Source organism: Acinonyx jubatus, chromosome A2, assembly GCF_027475565.1.
Source record: "Acinonyx jubatus isolate Ajub_Pintada_27869175 chromosome A2, VMU_Ajub_asm_v1.0, whole genome shotgun sequence".
In the NCBI taxonomy this organism is placed as follows: domain Eukaryota; kingdom Metazoa; phylum Chordata; class Mammalia; order Carnivora; family Felidae; genus Acinonyx; species Acinonyx jubatus.
In genome coordinates, this window is record NC_069383.1 from 113,180,710 (window position 1) to 113,194,169 (window position 13,460).

General features: G+C 36.9%; 1 protein-coding gene across 4 annotated transcripts in view; it reads right to left on the reverse strand.

Moving 5' to 3' along the window:
• Positions 1-13,460, reverse strand: part of PPARG (peroxisome proliferator activated receptor gamma) — a 134,345-nt gene that overhangs the window by 30,616 nt on the left and 90,269 nt on the right. For all 4 annotated transcript variants that reach the window (XM_027042668.2, XM_027042669.2, XM_015074649.3 and 1 more), the window contains one exon: positions 8,881-9,019. In XM_027042668.2, the coding sequence (XP_026898469.1) occupies positions 8,881-9,019 (139 nt within the window). The remainder of the gene's footprint in view (positions 1-8,880; positions 9,020-13,460) is intronic.

Genomic DNA, 13,460 nt, shown 5'->3' on the forward strand with positions numbered 1-13,460 from the left:
GCATTGTATGGTGACAGATGGTAGCTACACTGTGGGGAGCACAGCATAACACATAGAGACGTTGAATCACTATGTTGTATACCTGAAACTAATGTAACATGGTGTGCCTACTATATTTCAATTAAAAAAATTTATAAAATAGGGGCTCCTGGGTGGCTCAGTCAGTTGAGCATCCAACTGCGGCTCAGGTCATGATCTCGTGCTTCATGAGTTCGAGCCCCGTGTCAGGCTCTGTGCTGACAGCTCAGAGCCTGGAGCCTGCTTTGGATTCTGTGTCTCCCTCTCTCTCTCTGCCCCTCCCCTGCTCGTGCTCTCTCTCTCTCAAAAATAAACATTAAAAAATTTAAAAAAATAATAATAATAAAATAAAATTTCTGTTAGGAAGAGCCCAGCCAAACATAGCCACCTATTATATTTGCTAATCTTGGTTTTCTGTAACATAATAAAAACAGCCAAAAAAAGCTTCTGAAAATTAATTTAGAATTAGGACATATTAAGGCAAAAAGCCTTCTGCTACGATCTAAATAATATGTGAATTTTTAGAAGTCAAAGTTCTCCCAAAAGGCTAGCTCTTATGAACAAGTTTTCCGTATCATTAAATGCTCATTAAATGTGCTCATGCTGCACATTAGATTCAATTAACTATTAATGCAACTAATCAGATAGGTTATTTTAGCATTTTTATATACCAGAGGTTCAACAAAACAGATAAAAAACACATTCTATTTGGTGAAACTAAATTTGCATAAAACATGGAAATCTGAAGTTGTAGAGGAAATACCATTTTTTATTTGTATGCATTTTTAAAAAATTTTTTTAAATGTTTATTTATTTTTGAGACAGAGAGAGACAGAGCATGAATGGGGGAGGGTCAGAGAGAGAGGGAGACACAGAATCCAAAACAGGCTCCAGGCTCTGAGCGGTCAGCACAGAGCCCGACGCGGGGCTCGAACTCACGGACCGCGAGATCATGACCTGAGCTGAAGTTGGAGGCTTAACTGACTGAGACACCCAGGCGCCCTTATTTGTATGCATTTTTTAAGGGAGAAACTCAATTTTATTTTGTTGCTTTTGAGTCCTATGTAATAATATCTATCTACCGCACGTGAGGTGGTGAGATAAGGCACAGAAAGTGTTCAGCATAGCACGTGGCACATAGTAATGCTTAATAAACTCAGCTCTTGTTACTTGTGGATGAAGTGGTCTAAGTTAACCATGTTTACTGTGGACTATAGACCAGACTACAGATATCATTTTGTAGTCAGGGACACAGACCTAGATTCTTTCCCATAGATACAGAACAAATCCTGAAAACCTATTCTATCTATGTATATCTCTATCTCTCTGTCTTTAACTTGTTTAAGGAATGGTGTACTAATTCTTAAACCTCAGTTTCTACCCATTGGGTAGAGCATCTGAAAACCAAGAAGAGGGGGGAATTCTCCCTTTGGATTGCTGTTTCCGATAAGACTGAAATTAGAGCTTAAGAAATAGAAAACGAAAGTTCTGGGTTGGGGACCAGAAATATAAAGGCTGAGTGTGCCCATATAAAAGTATATTTTTCCACATCTTCCACTATTGCTTCAAAGACAGAGGAAAATGCTCCATGTGTTCCTATGAGTCACTGAGGGAGTACTCTTGGCCTCTCTGAAAGACAATGAAATTAACACTACACTTCAAGTAGTCAGGAAGTCAACTTTCTAGTTTCAGCTCAGTGAAAAACTATCCAAGTGGCTTAACTTCTTTGGTTTTCAACTGGTTTATCTATAAAATGAGGGACTTGGAAAAGAAGACCTCTAAAATTTCCTTCTTTTAGCTCTAAGTTTAGCTATAAAATTCTATAAATCCTGACGACATATAATGTTGCAGAACATACTACACTCTTTCTTTCTTTTAAGCAATTTTTATCTAGTCCCTGAAGCCCTGAAGAAAAAAAAAAAGACACATTATGTCTGTTTTAAAGATCTAGCACCTGACAAACAGCAACTTCCAAAATACTGGCATTCAGTGTCATATAATTAATCACCTACAGAGAATTCATATTGCTTGGTTTTAAAAAAATCTGTCAGTATCAGCATCAGTATGCAGCCTTCAGGAAGAAGAGGTTTGTAGAGACTCAGTTTCTGGTGAAAGTGTATTAGCTTGCCTTTATATAATACACTTTTACTGAACTGAATGCAGTTCACTGGTACCATATAACAGATTCAGTACTGTGTATTTAGTGCTGATTTACTGAACACATGCAGTATTTAGATACCCTGCTCTTTGGATCTCGGTATAGTGCTAAGAAACAATATTTCTTAATGACAGTTAATAACACGCTTTTAAAGCACCTATCTAATTGTAGGAGCATACAAGACAAATGTTACTTAATTTTAAACATTAAAGCGATTTTCAAAATAATAAATCAGAAAACAGAAGAATGAATTGAGTTGTACTAAAAGTATTTTTGTCTGTCAACATCTAAGGGGTGAATTGGCAATCATACTAGGCTTTTGAGAATTGGTAAGGCTATGTCTCATGGTCAATTTTAACATTTATTTTGTAAAAGCCTTATGTAAATAAGACATATAATACTATTGCTTTTAATAGGTCTGTTGCCAATAAGTTATGTTTTTCTACCCTTCTCTTTTTTTTTTAATGTTTATTTATTTCTGAAACAGAGAGAGACAGAGTATGAGTGGGGGAGGGTCAGAGAGAGAGGGAGACACAGAATCTGAAGCAGGCTCCAGGCTCCAAGATGTCAGCACAGACCCCCACGCAGGGCTTGAACTCACAAACCGTGAGATCATGACCTGAGCCGAAGTCGGATGCTCAACCGACTGAGCCACCCAGGTGCCCTCTTTTTCTTGAGAAAAAACTTGTGCATTCTGAGGTTGCGCAGAAAGTGCTGCCAGAGCAATCGAATCACTAGCATTTTCTTGCTCCTCTAAGTAAAACACGGAGCAGCTTTAGCACTAATATGAAGTGATTTTTATTCAGGGGTAACATTTTCAAACTATCTGCAGAGGACATGTAAACATTTGTCTAGGTTTCTTCGCAAAGCAGAGATGGGCAAAACACCCCTGGCCTTACCTGACTCACTGATTCCCTGAAGTCTTACCTGAGATCATTGAATTCACTCAATGAACACCTGTTTGATGCAAGACACTGTGCTAGACAGACTGGACTGGGGGAACAGGAGGACAGGACATGTCTAGTAGGGGAGAGCCTATATATACACAGGTTATTCTCTCTCATGTACCTCTCTTCACTAGCTCCTTCCTTTCCACCTAAGCGGATGTTGAAGATTCTAACCCTGGTTATAATCTCTTCAGTCCATCTTTCCTCCACCACTGAAACTACGGAAAGAGTAGTCTTTCTTCCTTGCCTGCATTTGTCACTACTTACCTCCCAACCTACTGCAAGCTTGCTTACGCCTCATTTAAATTTCCAAAACTTTGCTCTTAAAAGTCCCCATTGCTTTTTCTCACAGCCAGATCTAGGGGCCTCTTCGGAGTTCTTGTTTCTGCTTGAGCACTCCAGCATTCACTCTCCCAGCTTTTGCTACTGTTGACCTTCTTCACCCTGTGACTTTAAAATGTTCTCATTGTGGTTTCTGCTTTTCTGGTTCTCCTATCTTTCTGCCTATGTTCCAGACCTTTATGATGGCCCCTCTTCCTTCCCTTATATTCTGTTGTTCCTAATTCATTCTTCTAGCTCACAAAATGTGCTCATAACTCCTGCCCTCTCTTTTCCTGAGATCTGGACTCTTAGTTTTCTCTTGTTTCTATATTCCTTTATATATGGATGCTGGATATCCTGTAAGACCCTCAAATGCAACTTTAAAAACGAATTTTTGTTCTTCCCCTCCAGTTTCCTTTCCCTGTTTCCCTTTCTTAGTTAATTCATTCTATCACCTGACTAGATACCCCGAACAATTTTTGATGACCCCTCTTTCCCTCAGACACTTGCATTCACTGGTAACTGCTCCGATATTTTTCACAATTTAATTTCTTCTCACTAACCCTTCCCACTGTCTTGGTTCAGAATATTGCATTTGTCTTCTTATGAATTTCCCTGTTTCTCTAACTTATCCTTTTTACAGCTGTCAGTAGTTTAGATTTGGGCAGTATAGATCTGATCACTCCCTTGCTTTACAAAGCAGAGTGTGGGTGTCACAAGAAAGGTTTAAAACACAGAGGGAAGAGGGGGAATTAGAAAGTCTTACAGAAGAGAAGGCATTTGAATGGGGCCTTGAATGCCTGGTAGGATTGTGACAGGGAGCCAAAGGACATAATAAACAGAGGGAAAAGGAGGTGGAGGCTAGCTTGTAGGTAGCCACGAATGCCATGTGGGTCTCAGCACAAGCTACCACGTGCATCAGGACCTCTTCCATTGTTATATTTTCTGAAAATTAACATTTGGATAATTTTTCCTTTATATTACAAAGAAGACTTAAAAAAAACCCCAAATATTGAAATTTAAACTTATTTGCCATTCAGGCTTTTCTTTTTACAAGGAAGGAGAGAACTGACTTGTAAAATGCTGAGTGCCACAAATATCTGTGAAACCCTTTTTCTGGATTTTTATGAAGCTGCTGAGAAATTATTTTTAAAGTTGTCAGCATTTTTTTTAAATAACAGAAAAAAAAAAACCCATACATTATATAATAGGATGTCCTAATCAGTAAAGCTAAAGCTTCACTAATTTTCACATTTATGAAAAGCATAATTTTCATTCAAATCTCACTGGCATAGGGGAAAAAAACCTAACTGAATGACTCATAAGTAAGTCAATTCTTCTCTACTTCACATATTTTTTAAAAAGTAACAGGCTATACTTATAATTTTATTATTTAGTTCATACATGAAAAGCAGCTCCAAATACAAAATATTCACTATTCAAAATTTATTTTTATCTTATCTTAATTTTATTTTAGAGAGGATAAGCAGGGGAGAGGGGAAGAAGGAGTGGGGAGAGAGAGAGGGAAAGACAGAGAGGAAGGCAGATATCCTAAGCAGGCTCCATGCTCAACGAGGAGCCGGACATGGGGCGTGATCTCACAAATGTGAGATCATGACTTGAGTCGAAATCCAGAGTCAGACACTTGACTAAGCCACCCAGGAACTCCAGTAGTCAAAATTCTTAATGAATAAATTATCTTATCAAAAATAAAGAAGTCAAGGGGCGCCTGGATGGCTCAGTCGGTTGGGTGTCTGACTTCAGCTCACGTCATGATCTCATGGTTTGTGGGTTTGAGCCCCGCGTCGGAATCTGTGCTAACAGCTCGGAGCCCGGAGCCTGCTTCGGATTCTGTGTCTCTCTCTGTCCCTCCTCCGCTCACATGCTCTCTCTCAAAATAAATAAATTAAAAAAAAAAAAGGAGTCACATTTTAAAAAAATGATTCATGTCAGGGATCTTGCCAACAGAATTTTAAAACAAAAATTATACTAAGAAAAACTATAAAAGTTTAAGTGTCCATTTGACTGAAGAAATATTAATCTATGTGAGCATTTTTATCAAGAATCTGTAGACACCAGCTTCACTAATTCAAAATGTAAAACAAGAAGCAGGTTATGCTCTGATCACTTGGTAAGTCACATGCACCTCTGGGTAGCCTAGGAAGCTGGGTCTTTATTTCTGCTTTACTTTCATTTGGAGCTTTCCTCTAAAGGTGTCTGGACAGGGTATTGAACTGATTGTGCCAAGCATGACTCACAAAGACTGGGGAGCCATCAGTGGAACTGGCCCATGGTCTAGAAATGATGGTATGTTAAATGACCAAAACAATTGCAACACGTGTTTATCCTGATCACTGCAGAAAAATAAAAACTTTGCTCCCAAAGCACTTCAGTCCAACGCTTGGATATTTTTCCTACCCAGTGCTGAAAACAGATTATCTGAGAAACAACTAGGTTCCCAAGTGTAAGAATTCTGAAATCCTCCTGTCCTTCTACGATGTTTAGGCTACATGTCACAATCAAAATGGAAGTTCCATCTGAAGATGGAACCATACACCCTTAACCAAATATACCATCTATGTTCTTTAGCCTGGACTGCTCTAGATTTGTACTCTGGGGCTACATTGTTATGTGACCATCAGATGTAATGCCTTAAATTGCTGAGCAATTGATCAGAACATCTAGATGACCTGATTCAAGCATATGAATTATATTTTTATGGCAACAAAACATATAGGTGGAAACTTTTAAATTCATGTCAGATACCTACATATTTGAGAAGGTGGTGACACTGTCTATAATATATGGACTAGCTTAATGAAAAGTGAAAACTTTGGTGAGGTAGGTTGTCTGACTTATGCAGAATCATAGAACTTTCAAAGTTGAAAGGATTGGCAACCCTTGTTTCAGTGATTTTCCAACAATGTTGCTCAGGGCCCTGAGCGTTCCTTGAAGGTTACTTATAGAAGCCTCCTTTAAAGCTGGGAGTGGTGGCTAGTGGGCGACCTAATTGCACCGAATGGATTAAACAGACACCAAAGAGCAGAAACACAAGTAATAGAGAATGGAGTACATTTACTTCAGGGGATGTTCATCTCTTCTTGTGTGTACTGAAAGCAGCAAGGTGCCGATTTGGTACAACACTATAAGCCTCTTGATAAATTGGGTGGGTTATTATAGTGAGGTCCACTCACAGAAAACATTAATATAATAACAAAATAATATTAGATAGTTACTACAACCTCCTAGAAAACTTTGTATTTGGAAATGTTTCCTTTCTCAGGATAACAGGCAAAACTATTCAAAACCTCGTTGTTGGCTTTCCCTTCTTGTGCTTTGATCAAATGTTTTCCATACAGCAAACACATTCCTATGAACACTTCTTAGAAGGGATTTTCTCAGTCACTGCTGCAATCTTGTAAACGTTGAACTGCATAAGTCTAATGCTAGAACATTCTTTTTTTTTTTTTTTTGTCTTTGCAAGAAGAATTAACTGAATACTCCCTATCAAGATTGCTCTTCTCTTGGGGTGACTCAGTTGGTTGAGCATCTGACTTCAGCTCAGGTCATGATCTCACAATTCATGATTTCGAGCCCCATGTCAGGTTCTGTGCTGACAGTTCAGAGCCTGGACCCTGCTTTGGATTCTCCCCCTGCCCCTCTCTCTCTCTCTCTCTGCCCCTCCTACACTCATGCTCTGTCTCTCTCAAAAATAAACATTAAAAAGAAAAGATTGCTCTTCTCTCTAAACAGAACATTCTAATCACCATATAAAGTCAAATGATGACTTTATTATTAGGTTTATGATGGTTTTCTTTGAATTTTCTGGGAAGAGAAAATTATACCATCAATACTATATAGGTTGGGCTTTAAATGTTGTTTGCCTATTAACAATAAACAAAAGGAGGCATATTTTATGTGAATGTGTGCAAGCAACAGGAAATACATGTTACATCAATATGTGAAGTGACAAATTTAGAGGACAAAAAATAAATAGCATGAAAAGCAGAACTGGCATGCTTTTCTAGGCAGTCTTAGTACTAATGATTTCAAAGTCAAAGATTTCACCATAAAGATAAAATAAATGTATTGCAACTTGACTGCATCATCTAAAATATAACGCTTGACTTGAAATGAAAGAAAATTGATGGAATTAAACCAGTAAATCATTTTTGCAATCAATGACTGCAGTTGTATACTACCACACAGCAGATGTAATCAACTGTGAGGAAATTTGGACCAAATTTCCACTCTGTCCAGTATAGCTGACAGATTTCTTCATAATACATTCTTGCCTTCAGAGGAAATGGCCCATATTAATTATAAAAATATAATTTCGTAAACTATTTTTAAGAGTAGGATATCAACCAATTAGCGATTCTCAAATACTTTTAAGATTTCTGCTGTGAAAACCAAACATCTGCGTGATGGAATAAAACTAATTTTCACAGATGCTTTGGAGCCTTAACATATGAAGATTGACTTCAAATGTTATCTTCTTACCAGATCAGTTTTGAGACCGGTGAAGGCAAAAGAAAGAAAAAAAATAGAATATCCAGTGAAATAAGACTTCAGATTTTATTTGAACACTTTGGCATTTTAGATTTCTTGAGCCCATAATGAATTTTGAAAGAACAAATACTTGACAAATATAATACTATAAAGTTACTATCAAATTTGTTTTGTGATTTTGTTAACACCAATCAGAGCTAAATGGAAATCAAGAACTACTTCTTCAAATAGGCCTATCTTCCGTGATTTTACTGAGTTAGTTCTACAACACATGAAAACAAAGGTCTTCTACATTCTTTCTCTTAAGTCAACACTCAAAATCATAAGCTTGATTTTAGATACAGGTTTATAAAATAGAAATTTTTATTTTCTTATGATTCTATGGACACTGAAGTTTTGTGGGAGCTTAAAATCTTTGCTTTATCCACAAGCCTGTATGCTCTTTGAAGTCAAGGGTACTGCTATATCTATACTCATCTTTGCACAGCAAAGAGGAAAAAAAGGATATACTCTAGATTCTGATATTCCACTTAAAGTTCCACAGCCAGAAACCGGCAGTTTTCTCAAAGCAGAAAGAAACTACTGATATACACAAGAATAATGCCATTTTTAATGCTATTAAAGCAACATAAAAAATGAATCACAATCATTACATTCATTTGGAAATACTACAGTTATTTCTTATCACTTCTCATATTTTCAAGTCTTCTCTCCCATCATGGCAGATGCCAAACCACTGAAAGAAAGATTGCACACTAAGAGCCTAAACCTCACCTGAAATGAGAAATGCTTTATCAGCATATAATATTCTGAAATCTGGAATTTTGTGGAAAACTGTCCACATTTTCAGCAATGGCCCTACAGGCTACTTATCTGGCAGCCATAATGAGAACAGTTAAATATGTGTGCTAAGTGTTCACTTACCATTATGAGACATCCCCACAGCAAGGCATTTCTGAAACCGACAGTACTGACATTTATTTCTACTTTTTTTGTGGATACGACAGTTAAGGTCACACCTATCGTAAATGAGCTTCAATCTGATTGTCCTCCGGAAGAACCCCTGCAAAGGGATATGGAAAAAAGAAAGCAAATTTTAAGTCTTTATGATACATGGAAGCAGCAACATTTGGCTAAAGGCACTGGCCTAGGTATCAGCAAAGGAAGGTTCTGTCACTGGTGACTTCAGACAAGTCATGTAACTGCCACAAGATCTCCAGTGTCCTTCTTTAGCTCTGAGACAGTGACCATATCCAACTGATGTCATTCAATGTATCTTGGCTCTACATTTGAGTTTCAGCACACTCTAAGAAGTGCTCTGGATTTAATGTAATGCAAATAAAACACCATGTAATCAGTTCAGTTTCTCTGCAAATCCTTCCAACAGCATGCCCCCAGCCTTTATTATTGTGCTAAGCCATTTGGCAAAGTTATAATCATTTCATTCTAAAACATGATCAGGGCCAATAAAAATCCACATGTGGACAATTTTTTAGAATTCTCTATGTTGCATAATTTCCTACAGAATTGGTTTCATTTACTTATGCGATTGAAAGAGTGCTCCATAACTGTTGTAGCCTACACACAAAAAAAGATTATAGGAAAGAACAAGAGAAGTAATAAACAAATCCTTAGACAACGGACTGCCATCTCAAAACAGCAAATAGGTCAATTCGAGGCTAATTGAATTCTGCTGTATTTATATTTTTTTGAAAGACCTAAAAGAAATTCTAATTGGAAATGTTTGCTAATAACTCCATTTTTGTTGTTGTTGTCAGAGTGTTATTAGTTTCTATTGTTCTCATCTCCATGAAACTCAATTCTTAACTCTTTCAAATTTATCTGGCCCCATTTCATGCAAAAACCCCTGAACTAGTATGGATTCTGCTGCTGACACACATTTTCACTTTCTCTGTATTTGCATCTTGAACTCCAGACAAGTTTCTACTGCTTACCAGGTATGTCACTTGGAAATCTAACAGCTACCTGAAACCCAGCATGTCCAACCCTGAAACTCGGGTCTTACCCTGCAAACTCACTTCTGGAGGCTTTCACCATTTCGGTTGGTACAAATACCCTCCCAGTCTCTGATGCCAAACTCCTTGAAATCACTCCTGACTTTTTTCTCTCACATGGAAAGACCTTCCTCTAAATATACACTTGCTTACTCGTCTCACTGCCTTCAAGCTTGCTAACATGTCAACTTCTCAATGAGGCTTATATGCCCTATTTAATACCATGGCCAGTCTCTGCCCCCACCTCTCTTTTGGAACCTCTGGTTTTCTTCACAGGGCTCTAGTTTCTGTTTTGTTTTGTTATTTTCTAGTAACAGTTAGGACTTTCTAACATACCATATAATTTACTTATTATATTTTAAGTGTTTCTTTTCCACCCATCCCCCACTGCCTAATTAAAATTGTGAGCTTCACGGGGAGTCACTGGATATGACCTAAATACAACAACAGTCTTCTAATAAAATCTGTTGATCGAATATGTGCGTCACTTAACTTCCTTTCTGGGCCATCTCTGATATTTTTTGATCCTAAACCATGATTGAGATATCACAAGGCCATTGGTATACTCTTTTCCTTTTCTGTTATCTTATTAAATGTAATATTAATTACTAACATGTAGAAAATATATGTAATTATAAAACATAATAAGATAATTATTAGACATGAGCCCATAGCCCAAGATTTAAAATCACGACTGGAATAGTTATGTATTTTTCCCCTATCCAACTCCTGCACTCTGTTTCCCCTGGGCAAAGTAATCATTATTCTCAATTTTGTATTTATTATTTTCTTGACTTTTAAGAAAATACAGTTTTACCACACTGTATGTAAAATTGAAAAATACACTGCTTAGTTATGCTTGTTTGGGGGCTTTATTAAATGGTATACTTCATACAGTATTTTGGGAGTTTCATTTTTTAAAATTTAGTATTAGATTTCTAAAATGTATTTACTTTCTTGTGAAAAGCTATGATTTATTCATTTTCACAATTTCATAATATTCCATTCTATGACTATTTCACAATTTATTAACATCTTTTCATGTGTTTTTAAAATATTTTATCATTTTTTCTTTAAGAAGGCTCCTATCTTCTCACATTGATGGATGTTTAAATTGTTGCCAATATTTTGCTATTATAAACAATGCTTCTATAAATATTCTTGTAAATGTTTTATGATGCACATGTACAAGAGTTACCTAGGGGTGAAGTTTTTGGATTGTACAGAGGTGAATGATAAATTTTACAAGATCATACCAAATTGTTTTTCAGAGTGAAAATATCAACTTCCATTCCCTCTACCAATTGGTATTGTCAGACTTTTAAAAATTTTTTTTAATGTTTATTTATTTTTGAAGGACAGAGCATGAGCTGTTGAGGGACAAAGACAGAGAGAAACCAAAGCAGGCTCCAGGCTCTGAGCCAACAGCACAGAGCCCAAGGTGGGGTTGGAACCCACAAGGCATGAGATCATGACCTGAGCTGAAGTCGGACACCCAACTGACATGACAGAGCCACCCAGGCGCTCCTGTCAGACCTCTTAATATTTCACAATGTATAACAGAATCTAAGTGTGATCTTAATTTGTATTTTCCTGATTCTTTATTTCCTAGTTTTTAATTGGATTGTCTCTTCCTTAATACTGAATTTTAGAAATTTTTTATATATTCTAAGACAATAATCTGTTGTCTGTTAGAGATGTTGCAAATATATTCTACTTTCTATGCTGTACCATCTTTGAAATTTACTATTTCAGTCTCTTGTTGTTGTTGTTTTCACTATTTATTTATTTTGAGAGAGAGAGCATGCACATGAGTGCACATGAGCAGGGAAGGGGCAGAAAAAGAGGGACAGAGGGAATCCCAAGCAGGCTCCATGCTGTCAGCATGGAGCCCGACATGGGGTTTGAACTCACAAGACCATGAGATCAAGATCTGAGCCAAAATCAAGAGTCAGAGGCTTAAACCCCCTCAGTATCATGTTTGTTCGTTTGTTTGTTTTTAACCTGTAAACGTTTTCATTTCACTCTCATTGTTAAAAGATTATAGAATACTCAGTTATCTTCACTTGGAGTTCCATGATTGCTGCTGTGGAGGGGTCTACTGTTAACTGACTCTATAAAGTGTTTTTTTTCTTTTCTCATTGGTTGCTTTTATACATTCTCTTAGTTTTTAGTACTCTGCAGTTTTACTGCAGTGTGTCTCAGCATGCGTTTCTTTTCATTTATTTTCTTGGACATGTTTTCTGCATCATGATTTCACTTGTTTATCAGTTCTGACATTAATTAGCTAAGTGTTAGACCTTCTTATTCTAGCCTTCCATATTTCTCAACTTCTTTCTAGTTTCCATCTTTTTGTCATACTAATATTGATTATAAAAGTAAACATCAGAGCAATCAAATAAAACAACAAAAAATATATAATTACAATGAAAAAAAAGGGAAACATTTCTTACCAAAGTTCATCAGTGATAAGAGTTCTGTACATTACTCTTCTATTGATTAGTAAAGAAGGCATATTTTTAATATTCAAAGATTCTATGAATCTTTCAAGAACTAAGAGGCTTCAATTTTTAGCAGGTTCTGGATAGCACATATTCTTTAAGGCACTGTGGTTCTCATTCTCAGTAATTTCTTTACATTTATCTTCCAGTTCACTAATCCTTTCTTCTATTATGTACAATATGCTAATTAACCCCTCCGCTGAATTTTTATTTCGATAATTATATTTTTCACTTTAGAAGTTTCACTTCACTAAACATACTGATTTATTTTCAAATCTGCCTAGTTGTTCCTGACAAGTCTACTCTTGCTTGTTCATTGGGGTGATTCTGCCCTTTTTCTTGAAACAATTCATACACAGCTTTTTTCTCTATCAGGCATCCCAATTATCATTATCTGCTTTCCTTGTATAGGGGTGGAGGGGTCTAAATCTGTTTTTGTTTATTTTTGATAAATGTTATTCAAGGTGATCGACTTCTTAATATGCTTACTGATATTCTGAACTTGTATATTGACCTCAAACTGTGGGAATCCTACAGGGTCTAAATTGAGAAGTCTTTCCTCCAAAAAGAATTTGCAGACGCTTCTGTTAGAAGCCAGGGGCTCCAGTGACTTGTGACTATTTCAGATTCCCTTGAGAAAGCTGGCTCAATTCAAAAGCCCCAGACTCAGCTCCCTCTCACTGATGGCTCTGGATACTGCTATAGGCATCTGTCTTTGGTGCAATGCTGCACCTCCTATGGGCACCTATCACAAGAGAAACCCTGCCCCAGTAAGTGTGCCTGCAGGTCACAGCTCAAGACCTAGGGGTTTTTTTTTGTTTGCTTTGCCCTTGTTGGTTAGGAGAAGTTTTCCCTACCTCTTGTGAGATCAGCAATATCTCAAAGAATAGGTACATATATAGACCTATATATAGATCTTCAAGTTCTAACTTGAAGCCTCCTTAATTCTCAAATTGAGGTTCTAAGGACCTCTGAATATTAAAAAAGG